A 24,040-nucleotide genomic window follows, 5' to 3' on the forward strand; every position below is an offset into this window, starting at 1 on the left:
ATTTATTATAAAACACAGTGGATCTGTGCTGTTTTTATTTACATCTCTTAGTAGTTTTGGTTTTCAATAAAAAAAAAAACTCTCAATACACATTATCTGCTGTCCAGCCTGTGGATTTTGAGTTTGACCCCGTTAACTGAAGAATTTACAAAAAACAAACTGTTAAATCATATCATAGACAAAAAGTTTTTAGATTTCTGTGGTGCTTGTTGCATTGTTGCTCGGGGCGACAGGGTTCCATGGTTGTTTTCTTGGAGCGTCTTCTTTATCTTTCTTCCCCAGAGGCTTCAGGTGGCAGGTCAGGACCAGGTCTCTAAGAGAGAGAGACATGTGTAACACAGACTGGATTTTATTTTTCACGATATATTTAAAGGCACAGCAAATGTTTTGAAAGGATTCCAGCTGTTTCTCAAAGAAACAGGTCAAATAAACTTATAAGACTTGAAAGAGGTCTGGAAACACATTTTAAAGCTCCCAGGAAACACCTCCAGAAACCATCTTCTAAATCTAAAACATCTATAAATTTATCAAGGAGGGGTGTATTGAAGGACCCCAGAGGCACTCCAGGGTTTCCTTTAAGGTATTCCTGTAAACTCAGGAACACAGTGACTTGTGAAATACCTTCACTAAAACCTGGAGTGTCTTGGAGGATATAAAGTGCCTTCTGTGGTAGCCTTAATCATGTGGTGTGGTGTCAGTGGTGACTGAAAAGCTTCCAAAGATTACACAAGTCTGAAAGATCTAAAAGGATCAAAATCCTTTAGGAACTGCCCAAATGATGTATGAACACCCCTCAAAGCATCGGGGAACTTTTAGTGGAGTCACTGATGTAACCCCTGACCTGCCTCACTCCTCCCTGTTACTCCGTCTAGGACCTGGAGCTGTACCTGAACTGGTCATAGGAGACTCTTTGGCCGACAGCTCTCAGTTTCGCTGCATTCTCTCGCTTGTATCTTTGCTCAGACTCGACGGCCCCCTGCAGCTCTCTCTCCAGTGCTGAGAAGTCGATGATACCTTCCTGTGACATCACCACCTCCTGAAGTTTAATGCAAACCTGCAGATAGTTTCAGAGTTATTAAGGTTTGAAGTAATGGAATACCACTATGGCAGGAGTGTGTTTGGCCCTTACCAATACTACTGATGTTATTCATATGTCTCCAGCACACACAGTGGTTAATAAAACTTCTCAATAGGGCAGGTTATTAACGTTGTTTTCGTTAACAATAATGAAATAAAACGAGCAGCCATGAACGCACTTCAGCGGCTAAAGCTAGTTAGCTCCCAGTTTCCTTCTTTAACTCTTACGATGATCACTTTTAGAAGCTTACCTAAAGAAGTTCTGTCCTCGATGCGTTTAGTCTCTGCGCAGGCCGGAAAACAACAGAATGTCTCCATGACGACGGCCTGTGATCTGCGCCTGCGCAGTGCTGCGTGGTAAATCTGAAGCTGTTCATTGTTTCAGGCCATAAACACGATACATACCGATGAGACGTGTGCTCTCGTGACTTCTGAGGAACGTAGTGTTCCAGAGTAAACGGCAGGAGCCTCAGTGGGCGGAGCCCCCGAAAACCAGGCACCTGAAGACCGAAAGAAACAGACTTTACATGAGATTTAGAGGCTGCACAGTGAAGAGGAGCACTCAGACTGGTGAGTGATGCAAACTTTCCTCTAAAGTTTATTTACTTAGTTTAATTTCAGTCAAAAAAGTACGACGGCGTATTAGGGCCAATGTAAGAAAAAAAAATACTGACCCGGAAGAGGAGGGGGGGGGGCAATATTCTGAGATTTAAAGTCGTAAATTTACGAGACAAAAATTCGTAGATTTACGAGAAAAAAAGTCGCAGATTTAAATTTGCATCCGTTTTTCCTGGTCATGGAATTATGTCGCGTTTCCATACATGCATACATGCACACGGTTTATGTGTACAGTTTACATATGTGTAAACTGGATAAAAAGCAACTGTTTAAAGTTTTTAGTTTTTATCACGGTGTTATGAGAGTTGTAGGCCTATATGCCTTATAATAGGAAGGCAGTGAGTACGTGTGTGCTCACCTGTGTGTGTGTGTGCAGGATACAGCGTGTTTGTGTAGCTTGAGAGAGGAGCGATTTATTAACAAGAAGTATATGTACAGCGTAAAGAATATGAGAACAAAGCTGCCGCCCTGCAAGGACAGGAAAGTGCTCTGGTACTCCAGCTGTTTGTGACGGTGGGGGTTAACCACGAGCACCGTAGCTCGTCCTCTGCGCTCCCTGACTATGGTCGGGAGGTTGAAGCAGGAAAGGTTATCAACGGTGCTATCTTCTTCACAGCATTGTCACAACTTGATGAGCTTTTCCACGGCGACCGTGACAGCAAGCAGCGTGTCTCCAGATTTGCGACTTTATAGCCTAATGTCAGAGAATATCTGAGGTCTTCCCGTAAATTTGCGAGTTTTTTTCTCGTAAATCTACGAGTTTTTTTCTCGTAAATCTACGACTTTTTTTCTCGTAAATTTACGAGTTTTTTTCTCGTAAATCTACGACTTTTTTTTCTCGTAAATCTACGACTTTTTTCTGGTAAATTTACGAGTTTTTTTCTCGTAAATCTACGACTTTTTTTTCTCGTAAATCTACGACTTTTTTTTCTCGTAAATCTACGACTTTTTTTTCTCGTAAATCTACGACTTTTTTTCTCGTAAATTTACGAGTTTTTTTCTCGTAAATCTACGACTTTTTTTTCTCGTAAATCTACGACTTTTTTTCTCGTAAATTTACGACTTTAAATCTCAGAATATTGCCCCCCCCTCCTCTTCCGGGTCAGTATTTTTTTTTCTTACATTGGCCCTAATACGCCGTCGTAAAAAAGCATACAACTACTGTAAAAATAACTTTAAATAAACGGTATTAAATGAATTAGTAGGCTAAATCATAGAAGAACCTAAAGTTATTTAAAAAGATTTAATCAAGCATTAGCTGAAATAAACCTGCAGCAGAATTATTTCCTGCTTGTCAGACTGAACCAACTTGCCTGAATCTGTTTTGAACATCAGGAGCTGTTTCTTAGATTTAGTTTCATATATGTGTATCATAAGTTTGAGTAAAAAAACGAAATTTAACAACATTTCATGGGAGCATAGCTTGGTTAAGTGTAGCAATCTTTTTGTTTAATATACTTTGACAATGTTCATGGTGATGTCTGGGTTATTGGTTCATGGGTTTGTTTTCTAGTTTATTAGCTATGGACTTTGTGAATTGTTCCACCCATATCAGCTTTTATTAGTCTCTTTCTTCACAGCTATATATCTAACATTCTGTTAGATATTTCTTTCACTCATTAACTTGCACCTGCATAAGAGTGAAAGAGTGAAAACGAATGAAATGCACCTAAAACTATAAAAGAAATGTATAAACATAACATGGATAAAATAAAACACCACTTACACAACCATGCGTGTGTTGATCAGTGTGTCCATAGTGTTGGATAGGAAGCAGTGATGAGCACCATTAAAGAGGTTCTCCTCAGAGAGCTGAAGAAGCTGAAAGCAGAGGAGTTCAATGACTTCAAGTTCTACCTACAGGAGTATGGCTGCAAAGCCAAGGCAGCTCTTAGTAAGGATGACACTGTGCTGGCAATCCCACCCTGCGACTTAGAGAACGCAGATAGACGGAAAACGGTGGAGCTGCTTGTCCAGACGTACAGCGATCAGCCTCTGCGTGTGGCTCAGGAGGTGTTTAATATGGTGGGCCGGAACGACCTGACAGAGAGTCTGGCACAGAGCATGAGCAGTGCAGGTAACAAGCTTTCGGAGAGCTTCTCATTTCTGGTCCCTGCACCTGATACATAAAGTGTAAAACCACTTTGAACACTTTAGCTGATAAACATTTAACATACAGCTGTTTTCTCTCCACAGGCCCGATGCAGCTTAACACCAGTAAGTTTTCAGCATAATGTGGCCCTGTGTCCAGTAACCGTCCATCTGACCTTTCCATCTTCTTTTTCCAGACAATATGCAGTAACAATGACCACACATCTGCATATCCAGGACCAGCCTATTGAGTATACAAACCAAATCTAAACATGCAGTCACAATAGAGATTCTTGGTTAGTTTTTTTTATATTGTTGGGAATTCATCTACAAATAAAGAAGATTTATAAAAGTGCCTCGCCTTCAGTTTCTTCAGTGGAGCATTAATGAAAACAGCAAAACCTGAATACTGTCATACAGATCAGATTTATTTTAATAAAAGTCAGTAAAATACCCTCTTATGTACAGAAATGAATCTGTTATCTGCAATGGTAACTTTGTTCTTTCCCTGTAATACATATAAACGCAATAATATAAAAACATACAGCATTGTACAGATTATAATTTCTAGAATTATAGGACATAAACAACAGCAGTAAAACTGTCCCTGTTCCATATAAATTCATCAATATATCTGTAAATCTTGTTCTCTTGACTTCAGTATATTATGGAGTCCCACAGGGAAACATCCTGGGTCCCTTAAGCTTTCTATTAAACCACTGAGATTTATATATATATATATATATATATATATATACATTAACATAACATTTAATAAAATAAAATTTAATACATCCTATCTGTCCAGATTCAGATGTGTTGATCAGTTTCCTCCGTCTAATGCAGAGATGTGAACAATATACTTAGCCTTAGCCTAGCGTAGCATAAAGACTGTAATCAGTGTGATAATTTCTCTGCAAAACTCTCACAATATCTCAATCCTGTAGTGAAATACTTCTTCCATGGTGTTATTAATGTCTCTTAGTCTGCAGCAACACTTCTTTTATTAGCTCCATACTGAGTGATTACATCATCCAGGCTAACAATTTATCCAGCGCTCTAAAATGATAAAATTGTTGTTCGTAAGAAAAGATTTAGAGATTCAACATGTACTAACTTTGAATTTCTCCTCTGTGCAAAACTCTTTTTTTAGTGTCAGTGAACACACCACAGACTGATGATTGCCCTGGGGACAATTTAGCTTTTATCAGAGTTTCTTATTGAAACTCCAGAATGTGAATTTAGACAAGAAGACAGGTGTCCTCTGTGGACTACAAAGAATCCACTCAGCTTTACAGGCAGGTTACACATTAAAGAGGTAGGTGGGAACTTAGATTTATATTAGAGCTAGTTGGAACTAACATCATTTAATCATTTTGACATGATCCTTAACAGACATTCAATAGAGCAAAGACCCAAAGCCAGTGATAGCACTGGGGTCCCTGAACACCGAGGCCACTGTATGTCAACAAGTTTCTGCCGAGGACTTTGTGAAATATGTCCCCTCTTCATGCAAAATGAATGTCGTTTTTAGCATGAAGAGGGTCAGCGTCAAAATCTGCCATTGTACAGGCCTCAAAATTCAGTTACATCAAATCGATCAGCTGGTATTTAATTCTAAATTAATAGAAATCCCCAAGAACACTGTTTGGTACTAAAGGAAATCGATATTATGCTGCAGTTATTAAGTACTTGATTGTATACATAGTTTTAGGAATTGAAAAAATATGTGTGAGGTAAATCGAAAACAGTTGATAGACTGATCTGATTTTAGTTCAAAAAGAGAATGGGAAGAGAGGAGGGGAGAATTGTTACACAAAATGAGCCGGGTCTGTTAGTCAGTACAGCTGCTAAAAAATAAAAGGGTTTTCCACCTAATACCACAAGAACACAAACATATAGAAGAGTCTGCATGAATAGTTTCAGTCCAACGATCTGAATTCCTTCCATGTATTGGGTGTGAATCGTGCTGGGTGTAGTTCATTACGTTCACAAGTGGTTCTCCTAAAAGATTGATTCAGTTAATCACCTCCTAATCAATGTTATGAAATAAAAAGCAGGCAGATGTTTGAAGGAGTGTTTCAAGGTGTCAATCAAACAGCACATTGTTTGAGGACCATTTGCTCTCTCTGCTAAAAGATACCCAGTCTTAGAACCAGTTACATGTACTCTAATTGTCTGGAATGAGGAACAAACATGGCTGTATGTGAAAAGGTGTTTAGTGTAGCCAGAGGAAGAGAACCCCATTTTTAAGTTATTTTAGAATGTTTTCTTTAAAGAAGTAGTGAGGCTGCAGGTTTCCAAAAGGTCTGGGGTTCCACACTGGTTCTAAGCAGGCTGTTTAAGGCACACAGTAGTTCAGCAGGTCTAGTGCTGCATGCTGGGTAAGGTTTCAAACCAATCCAGGATTCTTTAGGACTCTATTCAGGCTTACTCATTGAAGTGGTTAGATAGAGGTGTCATGGTGTCCATTGAACCTGCAGTGAATTTACAGAATCCTTCACGATGTTTGGCTCCACAGAGAAGCACATTTCCAGAAGGATGTGGAAGGATTCTTGCTCACACTGAGATATTTTGTTGCTCTAAGGTGCTAAGAAATTGTGTTCCATTTGTTCTGATGCCTTGGAGGTCCTAAAATGTTTCAGAACCAGCTCAAGCTCATAGATGGCTTCTACTGGGATCAGCATCGTGTCATTAGCAGGTTCCATGTTCAGTCCCCTGAGAACTCAGGTTGGAGAGGAGTTGGTGTTTAGGTACAGCTGCTTCTGTGATGCTCTAAGACCTTCTTTCTTAGAATGTTCTTGAAGGTTTCATAGAAGCAGTTGGCTCCTCCTACCTCTGGGAAAATATGGTCTCAAATTCATTGAGCATGAGCTCCACTATCTGGCTCTGAAACACCATATGAATGGTCATGTTGGCTGATTCTGTCTGGGGACGAAGCAACGTGGGTCCAAACACAATCGCAACGCTCTGAACCGACATTCTGTTAGACTCCTTGTGCTCGATTACCCTGGAAAGAGAGACAAATGTCATCAGTAGCGTTCTGTCCTGCAAAGATCAAAGGAGGACCATACATATTAAATCATCACATAATTTAATGTTATTTCAGTGTTATTATTAACCCCATCAGTTTAAAATCTCTAATAGTTGTCCAAGGGAGTCTGTCCTTGACTAAAAACTAGTCCTCAATCTTCTCGTCAATCACAGCGAACTTACTTGCGCAGGTGTTTGAACAGCACCTCCATGGTGTTGTGGTTCGGCAGAGGCAGAGACCGGACCAGGTCCTTCATGTAAGAGACTCTCAGGCTGTAATCTGGAACTTCTGCATGGAGATTAACAACTGTCAGTTTTTAAACAACAACAATACCAAATCCCTTTAATATCTTTCTACTACACATGGTCACACTTTACATTGATAAACCCAACCCAACAAATTTTATTAAGACTTTGTGTACTGACGGATGGCAGCAATGAACTTGTCGAAGCAGCTGAAAGGAAACACCGGCTCTGGAAGCTCCCGCAGGAAGAGCTTCAGAGCTCCGGTGATGACATGGATCTCCTCCCATTGACCGTCCTCTAGGTCCAAATGCTCCTCTGGAAGGACACACAAAACACATGTCTATTTACTGGTGACAAAGTGCTTCTGCACTGAAGGTAAGAACCACCATGGATATGGTTTGATATGAATATGAAGACCAATATGCCCCAAACCATTTCTGCCTAAGTGACTGTGTGTTACCGTGATCAGCTTTGTGTCGTAGTTTTTGAATCACAGCAAGGTTTCCGCTCACTCTGTAGATCCCATCAACATTCAGGCCTAAACACACAAATGTCGTGCACAAACAGGTCAGGCTTTGGCACATATTTTACATCTCTTTACATCTTAGCTGTCCACAGTAGTCTCACAGCTGTGCAGAGGAACCTCACACCTGTAGACAGTGGACAGATGTGCTTCTTGTTTGTAAAGGTATGTTGTGGTTTACCTCTCCTCTCTACTGTTTTGATACACTTTTCCACAAATTTGGGAATGGTGGTGTTTTCTCTGTGGCACAGTGTGTCCAGATGACAGCCGAAGACATTATCTGAATAAAAAAAAACATGTTAAGTTTGTTGTAAAGTAATTTTAGGGCTTGTCTATAAAAGGGCTCTTTTGTTTTTACCTCTGATGTATCCTTTTTCTTTCACGCTCTGGAGCGTCGGCCTCCGCTGGAGGAAGCGTCGTAGTTTAGTTCTGACTTGCTTTTGCTCCGAGTCTGCACCTGAAGTGCTGCTCCTGCTCGCTGAAACAACAGAAGAATAAGAAACTTCCATCAACTTCTGCAGATAGTTCTGGAGCAGTTCAGCCGCTCAGAAATAATGAGCGTCACACAGAAGCTTTTATTTTGAAGTCGCAATGAGGTAATGAGTAGCAAGCTTTGCTTTTTTTGAGCTGAGGAAGTTTGATGGAAGACTCACATATCCTCTTGTCTTTGTCCTCTTTGTCTGAAGCACCATCATCTTCATCCTCTGTCAGATGATCCTGTTCCTGGAATACATACATTGAATACAGTAACTGTGTCTTCTAGGTAGTACCACTACTTCTTTGTGTGTGTGTGTTACCAGCTGTCTGATGGTGTCCTGGATCACTTTGTGCCAGTCACAAATGATGCTCTCGGTGTCATACTGCATCAGATACTCACAGCCATTGCGTGTCTTCAGCTGCACACAGACACACAATCACACACAAATAATCAGATGCAACATCACAAACTTCATGACAGCAGCTTCACTGTCAGACTGGCAGCGGCTGGTGGCAACCCGACAACCTAAAGTAACCATTGTAACAGAGACATGAAGGTTGAGCAGGAAACTGTAACCGTGGCAACAGAGTAGGACAGCAAATGTACCTCTAGAACATTTTTCTTGGAGGATTTGTCTTTGGCAGCCCAGCCCACTGTGGCTCCTTTTAGCTCAACCGTGTATTCTGGAACAATCTGTGATGCTTTCATCTGTGGGACAAGACGTATCAACATTATAATCATTTTCATCCACATCATCCTGCGTCATTCTCCAATTCATCCTCATCATTAAGTATTATCTATACATTCCTCTATTGTCCTCTGCCTTCGTACTGACCTTTATGAACTTTATCATTGACCTCCTTAAAACACCTTCCTCACCTTCATCATTATCATGCCGCTCCTTTTCCTCACATTTTATATTAATAAAATTCAAAATCCACACTTAGTTTTCCATCAAATTATGAAAAGCAGATAGAAAAACATTTTCTAATACAATATAGATCAAATATCAACAATGACAATATAACTTCAACAGCACTGTTCCATAATGTGTAACTTGTTCTTACAGCGTTCCCAGTCGGGGCAGATTTGGGATCTTTGTGGAAAGTGATGATTCCACCATGCAGGACAGTCCAGGACTGACTCCAGTTCTTCCTGTCCAACAAAAACACACAGAGACAGACATTCAGGTGCATCGAACATGTGCATCAGGAGAAAAGGCAAAATTTTCCCACTGTCAAAACTTGAAGCTAAGGTTTGATTTGCAATTTACAGATCTCACCTGATCTTTTTGCCGTGATCAGTCACTTTGGTCTTGTTGATGATTCCTGCTTTCTCCAGCAGATGGCCCTGTAGAGACACAGATCCACAGGTTAACTTACAAACAGGTGAGTCTTCAGGTTTCTGCAGGTTGGCTGTGAAATGTGACTCTTCTGAAAACATGGGAGTGGTGAGTGTGTGTCTGTCTGAAGGCTTTTCATTGCGCTGCAGTTTCATTTTGTCCATCTGAGCTGATGATGATAATGACATTGAATAGCAACGTTTAACACAAGTGGAAACCAACAGTAGATCAATCACCATAAGCCCGTGAAACCTTCAGAATTGTTAATACACATGATGAATAATAGTAACATGCGTGTTAGTGGACAAACGCTGAGTAACTTTCTGGGCCAAGTTTCACAGCTGAAATGTTTAAGGACTTTCATGCCAAGACATGTGTAATCAGCCAGCCTCCCTCAGTGAAAACCTTGCCCAAAAAGTTCCCTTCAATAAAATGTTAGTTTGTTAGTCCAACCAGGTCTACTGTAGCAAGCTTCCAGAGCAACTGCACTGGGCCACTACATCGCTGTCATGGAGACACCCCAAAAGACACCCAGTGACTTAAACAGCCAATCAGGGCCAGGGACCTACATGGTACAGATGGTGGGAGTCTGCGCTCCGATTAGACAGATTCCTCTTTAGTCCGTACCTATTAGACAACTTAATGAGGGAAAACAGGATGATGTAACAAGGCATAGATGGACGAATGAATGAATGAGCGAGTTAATTGATGACTGAATGGTGTGCAGAGGAACAGGTGGATATAACTGGATCTACGCGTGATAAAAACGATGGAATGGTGATGGAGAGACCGGTGTCTACCTGTGGACTTTCAGGGGAGTGTCTTCTGTTGGACACCTCAGTGAGGTCAGAGACGTTCCTCCTATGGCCCGGGGCAAACGTCTGTAACACATTTTTAAATTGCAGGTGGTTACTACGGTCTGTTCACAGGATCCGGTTTGATCAGTTATTATATTGGTTTTCCTCACGTCTTCAGCTACGCTGTTTCTCCATTGTCTGACCTGCAGCTCTCTCCCCTCTTCAGACACTCCATTTCCCATCAGCCTCTGTGGCAATTGTAAGAAATTTTACAAATCAGCAAACCAATAAAAAGAAGTAACCCTCACCTGACATTCAGAATGATCGATGGATTGATTACCTCCTGCTGCCTCCAGTGGGAGCTGTTGGGGTCTTTCACGTCCAGCTGAGCTCTTGGTATCAGACACGCGTGTTGATGATGATGCTGGATAAAATCAAGGTACAAATCAAACTTAGAAAAGGAGGACACATTTTCGGGATTCACATAGTTTTGGTAAGTGTCTTACTGTGGTAAACACAGCGTCGTCATGGTCATTATGGTGTTCTACAGGATAATCTTCCGCTGGTAGGGGAGGCTTCAAGTAAACAAAGACAATAATTCAATAAATGATTTAATGTTTTAGCTTATGTAGAGTTGTTTAATTTGGAAAACATTTGCACTCTATATATAATCCTATGTACTATTTTGACTTTTCTAATATCAAACTATATATAATCCAGATGTATGTAAGGATCATACCGGGCCATTGTCATTCTTCTTGTTGGTTGTAGATCCAGATGGGCATGAGGGGGATGGTGGCTCTGGTACACTCCAGGATGTGGCCTTTGTAGTTGGGTTGTAGTAGTAAAATCTCCCTGTGATGTCATCCACCAGCTGCTCCCAGTCACAAGAACCCTGATAGGCCCAGATAGTTAGTGATGTTTTAATTAGTACCTGATAATGTGTCGCTGTCTTTGCTGTTAGGTACCTGAGGGGAGGCAGGGGAGATCAGAAGGGAGGGCGAGGTCCGCTGTCCCCCTTCCTTTCCCCTAGAGTGGTCCTTGTCTCTGGCTGGTGGCGATGGAGGGCTGCGAGGGTCGGACCAGGTGGTCTGTCGGGTTGTGGGGTGGTAATAAAACACCTTTCCAGTGTTCTTGTCAGTGTGAGCCTGAACAAGGAAGAATTTTATATATAAGTAGGTACTAAGATAAATGGGTACATGATTATAGACTGCTTTCCCTTTTCTAAACATGTTGTAAAAATGTTGAGACCAGTAGAATTTGTCAGCTTTGCAACAACGTTCATGCCTTTATTTATTTAACATAGAGGCTTTAACTGTGAAACAAACCTGACAAGGTCAGATTACATTTGATCAAACTTTAATTACCTCTGTGCACTGCAGTAACATGAACACAGGCTGCAGGAAACAAGGGTGACTTCATCGTTTTCCCTTTTATTAATTTGATTTCACCTCAGATCTTCACTCTCTATTAGCACTGCAGTTTTAGTCAGTGGTTAAAAACTTTACTAAAATTACTTTTCTCAATTTTGCTGACATTTAATTCCTGATAAATGTAAATTTTATAAATTTACATTTCTTTGTAATTAAATGTCATCTAACCACTTAATCTTTGTGCCATTTCACTTTCCAGAAATTGTCACATCGGTTTCTTTCAATGCATTTTTCAACTACCTACAATTTCGTCTGATCCCTTAGTGTTTGCTCTGCAGCCTTCTTCACTTACATTTTATCATTCAGTTTTCATTCATCGGGTTTCCACTGCTTCTTGCATGAGAGAAAACAAGCACAAACCTGTGGTTGGGAGAGCCATCAGGGGGTCAGAGGTCACCTTACCTGCCATCCATCTGGTGAGCTGATAGGGGAGCTGATAGGGCTTATCATGCTGGAGCTCGAGGAGCCTGAATGTAAAGTGTTGCGGCTTGCTGTGTCCACAGGAGGCGGGGAAGGGACAGAAACAGAGATCTGAGGCTGAGATGTTTTCTTCACAGAGGAAATGTTGGCGTAGATGGGCGCATTAGGGCCGAGTGAGCCATGATCCTATAGAGAAAGTAAAACAGAGAGAGACGTTATCTTCGAACATAAAATCGCCCTAAAACAAGAAAAGATGTCTTTGATCATTGCGTGTTGATTGTAGGGCATTTTCAGTACTCTGTGTGATTTTTTTTTGTTTTTGTTTTGTTTTGTTTACTCATTAACAACAATCATTTTTCTAGGTGGAGCAAGCTGCTGTCTAACAGGAAGAACTCCTCCCATGTTTTATAAACACACACACACACGTCACTTTGACTTGCATTCATTTCCTGGAGACTTACTGTAAAAAAACAGTTACAGTTTTATGTTATGTTACAGAAAATTGTGGCTTTTCTTCCACAAAAGGAAGTGACTGTCCCCACAACATGCACACATGCACCCAAACACACACACACACACTAATAGGATAAATGAATGTTGTTATACAACAAACATTTCCTGATACCAAAACAGCAGCCTGAAAGCTTTATACAAATATGGACCATGTTACCATCTTGTTATGATGATTGTAACAAAAGAGCTTATCTTTTTAGCTGTAATTGGGTCACCATTAAATGTTTCTCCTCTGAATGATTAACAGACTCTTTGGCCAGCTCAACAATAAGTGACCCCTGTTTCAGATTGACATGAACAAACTCCGTCTTCTGTGAGCTGAAGGCAGATCAGCCCTTTGTTTTGTTGTGCTTTACAGCCACACACCTGTTTTCCCACATAATTGTATGAGTTAAACGTTAATATAATATCATCTATTCTAATCTGTCACAGGCTGATATGAGTTACAGGACTAAAACACATAAAGCGGCACTACTCAGATAAATCTGGAAGTGTGGACTTACCCATAATGCATCTCTCTTTGTGTCAGTATTATTAATAAAATCTGACTTGCATCAGAATCAACCAAAGTGTACTCAGAAACTTCCTTAGTTCGTTTACAACCTGCCTGTAACTGTTTGTGTTCCATGTTGTCAGACTGCAGATCTCCTATGCAGGTTGTAGCCCCACCCACCATCTCTCTACAACCATTTAGCTCCACCCCCAAAGGGAGGGTATCCCCAACCAATCCCTGATGAATCTGGTAAGGGTTCCGATAACTGTATCCACCTCCTCAATGAAAACCAGGAAACTCCTGCTGGACTCCTGAACCTCATCATCATTCATGACTCATGACTCTCCTCATGAACACATAAACATCTTTATGAATGGAACTGTCTGAAGCATTTCTCAATCTCTCCCTTCCAAACAAAAAGACATAAAAATCAATAAATTTGCACTATTGGATTTGCAGATGTTAGATATATGTTTTCACATGTAGGTCTTTGCTGAATCCACACATGATGCTGCCATCTGCTGTTCTACATGAGGTCAGAGAAGCATCACATCCTTCTGCTCTTTCATAAACTTGCTGAAAAATGGCCAAATTTCTTTATGACAGATGCCAGTAAAGAAAGTCCAGTCAGCTGTCATGTAAGTTCACCTCATTTACAACATCACAGCTCAAAGTCTCAAAACTGACTCACAAAAACAAAAAGATTCATGTGTCTCTCAGCCTTCAGCATTAAAAGAATAACTTTTACAGGTGTTCACTTCAACTGTTTTCACTTCAGCAGGTAGCTGAAAGACATTAGGTTTATAAAAGCTACTTAATTTAAGACTTCAACACTTGATTGACACCTCCATTTCATTCATTAAGAATAATTAGTAGCTGTAAATTGAAGTGGAAGAGGCTCATACATAAAGCAGTTTACAATTTAAAAGATTATATCAGTTGAAGTGGTCCTAATGTAACTCTGAAACTTTGACTTCCAGCCTAAATGATCATCTGCAGCTAAACTGAACACTTCAACTCCTCCTTTCACAGTTTAACATTGTGCACATATTACTTTGGGTTCACACAGTTTAGACACACAAGAGTCAGTTGTGTAAAATGTGTGAATAAAACAAAAAGTTCTCTCATATTTAACTGACACACAAACTTCTTTCAGTATATTGAACAAGCAGTGAGTCCACACTCTTCTATACATATGAGAATGACTTAGTGTCAATTACAAACCTGTCAGACCTGTTCTCTCTCTCTCTCTCTCTCTCTCTCTCACACACACACACACACACACACACACACACAGAGGTGTCAGATTACTGTACAATGTTTTCCTGTTTTGTCCTGCAGGTGTCGCTGCAGCGTTGCTTTCTCACAGTTTCCTGTCCGAACCTGAACGCATCCTGCTGCCTGTGACATCACTACATCCTGCTGACCTCATCACATCCTGCTGTGACATCACACAGACCCTGAACTGCCCCACTGCCGGCTGCATTACTCCCCTAAGTCTCAGCATGATACTGTTAGATTCTGGCAATTGAAATTCAGAAAAACATAAAATAAAATAAATACAAATATATAATTCCATCCAGGCTCAGTATGCAGCAGGTCCAGAGGTCAAAGGTCAATCATTTGTTTCTGCTCTTATGAGAATAAAAAGAGGAAACGGTCCTTTCTTTTTCTATTTTGTGCTTCCTGTACTCGTCAGGAAGGACACACAGAAGAGGCTTTTATTTTGTAAAAAGACCTGCAGACTCTAAAATGTGACTAAACTCTATCTGGCAGCAAATGAAATCCCAGAACAGGACTGCTGCACTGATTGCTCTGTTGTATTTCGATAAATGACGACTAATCTTTTCTTCAACATCCGCGTGCGCCGACACTCAGCCGCCGTCAAACCAGACACCGAGCAGCAGTCAGACAGGAAACAGACACACAGCTGCTTTTGTCCCTCCTGACTTTTGGAAAGAAACAAATCCTGTAACCCTGAAGAGTCATGTTTCCAGTTTCATTTGAACAAAATGTTTTTGAAGTGACAACAATGCTGACCGTAGATCACAGTGCTGGGTAGTCGACACAAAAAAAGACTTTTATGTTCTATTGTAGTCATTATTTTGCACTAGACCTTTATGTTACAAAACATTGTGTTAGTGACAAACACTTACACACAAACACACCGATTGATGTTTTACCTGTGTTGGAGGTGGTGCGGGTGAAGGTTCTGGTTCAGGTGGTGCTGCTGGACTCACTTTTTCTCTAACTAGAGCTTCTACATCCAAGTTCAGGTCTTGAATGGATTCATAGATGTGGTTTGAATCTTCCTCCTTCAGTGGCTCTTCCTCCTCTCCGCTCTCCTCTGTGCTTATCGCCTCCTCCTCCTCTGCCACCACTTCTTCCTCTTTCTCCAGGTTTGGAGGAGCCTCGTGGTTATCAGGGAGACCTGTGGACAATGAAGACTTGTTGTGGAGATTACTGTGGGGGGGCACTACTGGCATCTCCACTGGAATGGGATGGTTCTGGACCCTGGGTGTGGACAGGGGGTCTGCTGGACTGAAGCTGGGAACACGAGGTTTCCCAGAATCCTTCTGGTCCTCCAGGTAACCTGGCAATTGAGGCTGTTTTTTTCCATCAGCCATGTTTGTAGTCTTGCTGCTTGCTTTATTCCCAGTGTCTGAAGGACCAGCAGGAATGTTGCTAGGATGGCGCTGTGCTGGCACCACCGGAGGTATCAGGTCATGAATGTCCAGTGGCACACCGAATGTGGACATACGGTTCTCGTTCTTGTGGTGCCTGGTGGCTGCATCAGGCCTGAGCCGGATTGTGACCTCATCCCCTGGTTTGGTTCTAGTCCCACCGGGCTCCTCCAGAGGTTTTGGAACAGGGACAGGGACAGGGACAGGCACTGGGACTGGAGCTACCACAGGAAGCACTACCAGTTCAGGATTGGGTGGATTAGCAAAGTCCAGGGGCGAGGGAAAGTCCGCCGGCAGCTCCTTGACATACTTGGCAGGGATGTAGAAGGACTTGGAGCTGCGGTCATCCCGAACCTGCCACCAGTGGTCATTGGTCTTTGCCAGCAGGACATAGCGCTCGTTGGGTTTGATGGTGATCGGCACTCCGTCCCGACCCTGGTACTCATACTCAAACTCCACCAGGACCAGACCCAGACCTGGAGGATTAAGTCAAATAAAGAGGGTCAGAAGAGACAAGGAATTAAGAGCTAATGCTTATGCTAACTCTATGGCTGATAAGGCCACTTATGTTGTGTACCCTTGTTAGTAACTCTGCCACTGCAATCCTTACTTCTACTGTGTTACTCAGGCTAAAGCTTTCACTAATGCAACAGCTGCTAATGCTAATGCTATGCTCACTTTTCTACTGTGGTTTCAACAGCAAGCTAGGACAGCAATAGAAGAACTCACCTCTGCTGAGCAGGGAGGAGGTTGCTGCCATTTTGACAACCTGGGCTCCACAGGTCCCGCCCCCTCCGGTAGATGACACTGAAGGTGTGGGGTCAAAGGTCACACATCACCCTCAGCTCCCTTAAAGAGACATGACACATATGAGACCAAAACCTACAGCCACAGACAATCACACCAGCATCACATCACTTCATTTCTAGGATCAATTGTCTAATTCTGACTCATTTCTCACAAAATGTACCATAGAAAAAAATGAAAGCCTAGAAAGCTGCCTGACATTTTTTTATAGTGTATTCGTGGAAAGCCACACAAACACAGAGAGGAATGACAGTTATGAGTTCCTCTGCCTATTCATGTCAGAACAAGTCAAACCACAATCAGCTCTGAACACTGAACTCTTTCTGCAGCTCCTGAAGCCAACAGCAATCCATCACGTCACATAAAAACAACTCCTCATGCTCTTTTTCAACATTAACAGTCTGTGAGTAATATCTGACACAAGTGATTAACAAAAACATTTAAAGGGGAGTGGTTGGTTTGCTGTCATGTTTGACATTCAGATCTCTACAGCTCAGTAGGGTTCAAACCCAGTTTAATGGAAACAAAGAGGAAGGAGTCTACGGTTTGGATCACAGCCTGCATACTATTAGCTATTCTTTGATGATCAATATTTTATAGTAGTAGTATTTGTCATGTGCACAAATAAGCATCTTTCTTACAGCCTAAACATGGACATGAAATTAGAATAAAGAAAATAAAAAAGAAAGATCTTCAATGAACCACTTTCACACACAACGTTAGCTGAGGACTAAAATATCATGAGCTTGAAAAAGTTGCGTCTTTGACATGCTTCAGCCACAGAACTTTCCTGCACAGCAGCCTCTGAGCCAGGCAGCCATCTACACAGAACAATAGCAGGAGGCTGATCCCAGGCCAGCTCTGTTTACAGAGGGAAGCGCCTGTTCTTCTGGTCACATCTAAGCCCCGCCCCCATCCACACATAGACTCCACCCCCTTAGTGACATCACACACTTATATACAAGTGTGTGTGAGTGGGTGTGTGTGTGTGTTTCCTGTCTTTGTGAAGGAACAATAGTGTGACTACAGATTTCAGAGAGCAGCTGGAGAGCTGAATGTTCAGTTTCTTGGAGCAACAGCATAGATCAATACATGTGATCAGCTGATGCCATGCAGGCCAAAGCTTAAAATAAAGAGTGTTTACATCACTGAAAGTAGAAATCACTGGGTGTCACTGTAGACCTTGCAAACCACTAAACTCTGGGCCCCTGGTGCACAGCTGTGGAGCTGCTCAGATTGCAATCTACTTCTGGGTCTTTACTCAAGACCTGTTCTGGGACCTCATGAATAATGAAAACACTGATTATGACCTCAAGATTGTTAAGTAATAAAGTTTTACTAAACTATATTTGATCTGTTATTTGAGTTTTCAAACATATAACACTGATCAACACACCTGGTTCAGGTGTGTGGGAGACTCTAATGTATTGGAATGCAGTCTTCCCTTCCTCCCTCTGTGTTTGTCTCTGTCTCTTGGCCACACCTACCCCGCCAGGCTGGTATGTCACACACACACACACACACACACACACACACACACACACACACTATACCACACACACACCCTGATCTGTGCAACCACAAGCCTGAAGTGCATGAAAAAATAAACCCAGCTGTCAATCATCAAACCGAGGTCCCGGCATTGTGGCAGGACACGCCCCATCAACCAATGAGACGAGATGTTGAATTTAAAGGAGAATTTCCCCAGAAAAACAGATCCAACAACACAATAAGAACCTAAAACTGACACTGTGCCATGTGACGTCATGCTCCCAGCAGCCAATCAAAGCTAGCTCTATCTAAAGAGAGTTCAACCTTTACCCTGTGTGTGAGTGTGGGTGTGGTTACATTCAGAAGTCACACAAACAACAGCAGAAACAGAAATAACTTAGTTTCAGTCATAAATCCGTTGGCTGACTCCTCCTACACAAGGCTGGAAAACAAATAAACATCTGTGGTAATGTACAGAGACTCAGACCACACTGAGCTATACACTAAACACTTTAGTTTGACTGACTAAAAACACAATCAGAACCTACAAATGCTGCTCCCTTATTGACTGTCAGCTTTTTTTTCTCATCAATGATCAATCATACAGTCAACAATCTTACTACTACATGTACTCAACAGCAACACAACAGATGTGTAATGCTCTGACATGGTCAAGAACTTCAAGGACCTCAAAAAACCCTTTTAACAACCTCTCCAAGACCTTCTCTGGGACATTTTTCCACATATCATTTGCTAAGCAACCGTATTCATTTTAAAATAAGTGTCTTCTAAAGGTATTCAAACAGGATTCTTCAATATGTGCAAAGATGTCAACAATCTTCTTGTGAATGCTACTATTCACCTCTGCAACTGTTACAGCAAGAACCTTGGCTAAAATACTGTGTGACCTCCCCAAGAACATGTGCATCCTCAATAAAACCCCTGCAGCACCTTCACAGACCTTTAACCTCTAACTTATAAAGAGGCCACTGGTCCCACATGAGCTGCTTGGACTGCAAGGGTCTCATGGATCATGATCATATGATTCCTCCCAAGAACGTTCAACATGTCTAAAGCATCGACAACCTTTTTTTTGCAAGTTAGTCACAAACCTCTAAAACCTTTCAAAGGAAAATGCCAATGTTCTCAAGGACCCCTCTGAACCCAAAGGTGTATCCAAAATATCTATAAAACCTCACCTGTTACCTTTACAACCCTTCTGGGGACTACAAGAATCTCCACAGCTACTTTTCATCAAGGACCTCTGAAATGTATTCAAAGATCTCCTCCAGGATTTCTGCGTTACTCTGTTTGGCTGACTGACGTTAAAACCAACCACAGGTTTAACCTCAGTTCTACATCACAGCTCATGGTATATCAACCTGCTGGTCACCATGACAACAGGAGTTAATTGTCTAACTACAGGTTAAGCTGCCCACAGATGCACCCACTGACCCAGAACTTACCATTCATTTTTGAAAATGTTTTAAATATTTGTGTAATCATAGCTTTTATTCATCAGCCCAGCATCAGAGCCTGAAACAGATTCATTCGGACTAACTGACCACTAAATATGACCAGTTCAATCACCTCTGCAGAGAGGTTCCAGATTAATTAAAAGTGCATCAAATTGTTATTTGATTCTACTCTTTAGATCAAATATATGTCCTTGTAATACATCACAAAATTGTCACACTTTCCAGTTTTTAATATATGTTTTCTTTTTATAAAATGCACTGCAGCTGTTAGTAAAATAACCTCATTATGTACGCTATGTTGCTTTTAGGAAAATTACATATGATACATGACAAGACTGCATTAAGAGGAAAAAGATGGTCAAATGAGGAATTTTATCCGCTTGATGATTTATTTTTGTCAATCATCCCATGCATAAACCTAGCGTGTAGCTATAACATTCAGGACACCATGTTTTTCTCAGAGCTAAACACACCCGGCCTCTCATGCCAGCCAGCAACACACACACACACACATACACTCAAACACATACTTGATCCTAACCAACAGTCAATGTTTAAAGCTAAAATCAAACACAGTCCCAAAAATGGAGGTGAAAGATGAGGAGGTCCCCATAATGCTGGTTGTATAAGCACAACACAATTATCAAAGTCTAGAACTAACTAACACACAGAGATGAAACAAACACCCCAAACCAGCAGATAACAGGAGATAACTGTGAAAAATAACTTATTACTGCAGCTCAGTGCACAGATCGACAGATTGAAAGATCGATGGATCAATAGCTTGTTACCTGAAGTAAAAAGTTAGATCCAACCATCCTGCTCCTGCTGGTTTTTTTCCTTCTCTATCCCTGAAGGGGTGAGTCCAAACAGGTTCCTCTCTCTCTCTCTCTCTCTCTCTCTTTGGTCCCACCCCTCCCTGACCTGCCAGTCCTAGCCTGTAGTCCTCCTCCTCCTTTTCCTGCTTCACCTCCTCCTCAGTTTATATCCTGTTCTACACTCAGCTCTCACTGATTCTCTGGTGCCCTCTGGCTGTTTTCTGCAAGTGGCACATCATGTAACATCTTTATTATTCAACAAATATTGCATTCAGCACATGTTTAATTTACATAATAAGGCACAAGGTTATAAGGTGAGAGTCTCTTTTGGTTTGTCTATATGAGAAAATCAACTGTAAAGATAATCCATCAATATTCCCTTAAATGTTCTATAATCCATACGTAAAAGTATTGTATAAATTAATACATGCATTATTATTAATGTGATGCATTATTGTCATATGTGCTATGTTATAATGTGGATTGCACACAACTCTTTCATGCATAGTCAATGCATCAAATGTACAAATCAACAATGGTCCCTTACACACAAACAAGTAAAACGGCCATGACAAAACAAGTCTGGCTGTTCACAGCTGGTGAAAACTGGTTTTAAAAAAATCACAGTGTAATTTAACATTCTTTGGAACTACATCACAATTATTATTTAATACAGTAATTCCTGAACTCTACAGAGAATGTCAATGTATTCACACTGTTTCAGTGTCAACCGTCAGTATCCTTACTCTCACTTGTGTTTTCTACTAAATACCACATAAACAAGCAGAACCGTTCAAACTCCTATAATAAAGTGCAGGTTGAGTTTAACATGTCTGTTGAAAATGTCATTCCAGTGTTGTCAATTGCACAGGCGTACTGCCTCTGCAGATAGTCTTTGTCAAATCTCTGTCCAGCAGATCTGTCACCCAAACAAGCATCGAAGTGGACGGTGGCTGTGAACCTGGAGGTGAGGAGCACCAGAGAGAGGGCCAAAGTCACCACAGAGAATGGAACACTGTCGCTTTCCTCATCTGGTAGGATGAACGGGATGATGATTTTATTTCTGCCCAGTTCACCATGTTTTTCTGTGAGATACTTAAAATGTTTCCACACACCATCGTCTGCTTGTAGAGGGCTGACTATGATGTTTGGGATCATCTGGTCTCCAGCCATCTTCATGGAGTTCCAGTGGTTTGGCAGATTTATGGGTCGATGTTTTTCATCAGGTGTTTTACAGTCATCTCGTTTGTCACAGTAAAAAACTCTGTGCTCAGGCCGAATTTTTCCTGTGGCAATTGCATATGTTACAGTACTGGTGGTGACACAGTTCCACGGAGCGTACAGCACCACGTCAGTGATGGTGGGTAGAGGCAGCAGACAGCTGGCTGGGATCATGAAGTCTCTGATTGCTCCATGTGCCACAAAGGTGATGTCCACATGGTCACCGTGGTTCTTCTTCTCTTCTTCATCAATGTGTTTTTTCAGGAAATTGAACACTTCCACCAGTTTGATGAAGGTGTCGGACTCTGAGTTTTCTCTCAGCCACTGAAGGACAGTGTGATTCCTGCAGTTTTCCTCTGCAAGCTTTATCAATCGTCTCCTTTCATCTGAGCTCCTGTTGATTTTCTCAAGATAGTGCCCAAATCGCAATAACCGCCTGAAAATAGAGGTGAACAAAACAATTAACCGTAAAAACAGTATTTTTAGTGCAAGTAAGGATCATTTGGAATGTGAAACTGAAGAAAATGTGTGCCTTTGATAGTGGTGCATTATAAAAAAACAACTTCTGAACAACCAATACACATTTTAGCACATGTTCAAAGACTCACAGGCGTGCCAGATGTTCTTCCATCTCCTCCAAAGAAGACAATAGGTCTCTCACATACTGTCCAATGTCTGATCTATCCATATTTAGTTGATAATCATCAATGGAGCCACAAGCACATATCTTCCACCTACAACCTGGAAAAACAATTTATTTCTTTAATACTTCATCACATTATTTATAAGAGGACTAAAAAGTGTCATCAAATGCACAATAAAACCAGTCATACTTATTAGCCAAACTAATTGTAGGCACGTTTTCTACCACTCAGCAGATTCATAATGTGCATCATCTTACACTGTTAAGACTCATTAGCAATGACAAAAAGCATCTTGCATGCCAGATGAGCACCCTTCTGTGAGGTTAAGATTAAGAAACCTTTATTAGTCCCACAATGGGGAAATTGCATTTTTGCAACGGCATACAGACAGCAAGGGATAAGTTAAGAAAAAGATATATACATTATAAAACAGACAGTTTACATATTAACAGTTATTGCACAGGTGAGTGGAGGTAGGTTTAGGTGTAGGTTTATAAGAAAACTGTACAGAGTGCATCGAAAACTAAATAAATAATTTATTGTACACTGTGTTGTATGAGTATTCCACCTATCAGAAGTGTTTATTATACAGTCTGACAGCAGCAGGAAGGAAAGACCTTCTGTATCTCTCCTTCACACACCGAGGGTGGAGCAGTCTGCCACTGAAGCTGCTCTGCAGTGCTGACAGGGCGTCCTGCAGGGGGTGGGACTCATTGTCCAGCATGGAGGTCAGTTTTGCCAGGACCCTCCTTTCACCCACCTCCTGCACTGAGTCCAGAGAGCAGCCCAGGACAGAGCTGGACTTCCTGATGAAGAGGAGTTTCCTGTGTTGGGCTGCTGTCATTCCTTCAGTTCTCAGTGTTTTGTATCACTGTTGACTTTCACTTTCTGTCACTCTTCAGTTTGGTTTTGATACCAACATGCACTAATCCTCAGAAACAAAAAGCCACCAGTGATCTTAATTATTTTCTGTTTATCACTCGTCACAATAGTTGATAATATGTCTTTGATAACTATGCCACTATTAGAAGTGAAACAAAACAATCAGAACAAAATGATTACCTACACATCCATGAATATGTTTACATGCACAGAATATTCCAGATTATACCATCACTTTGAAAAGAAGTAATATTCTGACTAAGCTGTTTATGAAAATAAATATTTTACTAATATGCCCTTATAGTATTTGCATCAAATTCACGTGGCCCATATCTATTTCAGCATAATCTGATATTCATAGTAAATGCATGTAAATTCTGACTGAAGCTGAATGGAGGCTGAATCCCTGTTTAAGTTAGTAAACAATAATCTGAGTGTAGACAGTATATGATTCTTAAACCATTGAACTATTCAGTACTGCCTCAGAGCTCTGTGTCTCATTTCACTGCAGTCCACTAAAAACTGATTTAAGGTTTTACAACCATCATCATATGTGACAAATTTAAAATTGACCTGACATTCAGCCTGAATATCATGTCCAAAACTCATAATGAAGCCAAAAATAAAATGTCCCACTACTATAACCTGTAATATGATCCACAGTGTAGACAAGGGAAGTGTAAATGTTGTAAACCCACTGAATGAAATTGTTTAATGTCTTACCTGCTGTCACAAGTCTGTTTGATGAGAAAATGTTACAATGTGCAGATTCAGGTTGATCCTGAGCTTGTTTGTGTGCATATATAAAGAACAAAAAGAAAGAGAAAGAGAAATACCGCAGCGGAAAAACCCTGAGAAGTCCCACATGAAGACTGACGTCAGTATGCATCACCTGATAATAACACATTTTTTATGGTTTTAATCCCTCACTGCAATAAAAGTAGTTTTTCT

The 24,040-nt window shown here is 41.1% G+C and overlaps 3 protein-coding genes across 5 annotated transcripts; all 3 read right to left on the bottom strand.

Annotated features, from left to right (window-relative positions):
* Window positions 1-94: 94 nt before the first annotated feature.
* dnaaf19 (dynein axonemal assembly factor 19) lies at window positions 95-1,505 on the bottom strand. 2 transcript variants are annotated; one of them, XM_028412422.1, is made up of 3 exons: window positions 1,329-1,505; window positions 888-1,054; window positions 95-313 (listed from the first exon to the last, which is right to left on the bottom strand). In XM_028412422.1, exons 2-3 carry the CDS (start codon window positions 1,025-1,027, stop codon window positions 190-192), a joined length of 264 nt encoding a protein of 87 aa, XP_028268223.1. In that variant the 5' UTR covers window positions 1,028-1,054; window positions 1,329-1,505; the 3' UTR covers window positions 95-189. The 2 variants fall into 2 exon arrangements, with proteins under 2 accessions (XP_028268223.1, XP_028268224.1); XM_028412423.1 differs by having other exon boundaries at window positions 888-1,036; window positions 1,329-1,364.
* Window positions 1,506-5,055: 3,550 nt separating this feature from the next.
* Window positions 5,056-20,436, bottom strand: LOC114440023 (rho GTPase-activating protein 27-like). Of its 2 annotated transcripts, XM_028412267.1 has the most exons (22): window positions 20,316-20,436; window positions 16,478-16,597; window positions 15,248-16,224; window positions 12,041-12,244; window positions 11,174-11,353; window positions 10,945-11,100; window positions 10,712-10,780; window positions 10,546-10,629; window positions 10,376-10,453; window positions 10,209-10,289; window positions 9,978-10,046; window positions 9,349-9,416; window positions 9,134-9,221; window positions 8,673-8,774; window positions 8,386-8,484; window positions 8,242-8,311; window positions 7,947-8,066; window positions 7,770-7,868; window positions 7,526-7,603; window positions 7,246-7,380; window positions 7,003-7,108; window positions 5,056-6,796 (listed from the first exon to the last, which is right to left on the bottom strand). In XM_028412267.1, the coding sequence occupies exons 2-22, from the start codon at window positions 16,506-16,508 to the stop codon at window positions 6,619-6,621; spliced, it is 3,072 nt and encodes a 1,023-aa protein (XP_028268068.1). In that variant the 5' UTR covers window positions 16,509-16,597; window positions 20,316-20,436; the 3' UTR covers window positions 5,056-6,618. The 2 variants fall into 2 exon arrangements, with proteins under 2 accessions (XP_028268068.1, XP_028268069.1); XM_028412268.1 differs by lacking the exon at window positions 9,978-10,046 and having other exon boundaries at window positions 20,316-20,435.
* Window positions 20,437-20,550: 114 nt separating this feature from the next.
* LOC114440086 (uncharacterized) lies at window positions 20,551-24,003 on the bottom strand. Its single transcript, XM_028412360.1, has 3 exons — window positions 23,813-24,003; window positions 22,172-22,304; window positions 20,551-21,999 (listed from the first exon to the last, which is right to left on the bottom strand). The coding sequence occupies exons 1-3, from the start codon at window positions 23,994-23,996 to the stop codon at window positions 21,144-21,146; spliced, it is 1,173 nt and encodes a 390-aa protein (XP_028268161.1). The 5' UTR covers window positions 23,997-24,003; the 3' UTR covers window positions 20,551-21,143.
* Window positions 24,004-24,040: the final 37 nt, after the last annotated feature.

This window comes from Parambassis ranga, chromosome 8 (genome assembly GCF_900634625.1).
Source record: "Parambassis ranga chromosome 8, fParRan2.1, whole genome shotgun sequence".
Taxonomy (NCBI): Eukaryota; Metazoa; Chordata; class Actinopteri; family Ambassidae; genus Parambassis; species Parambassis ranga.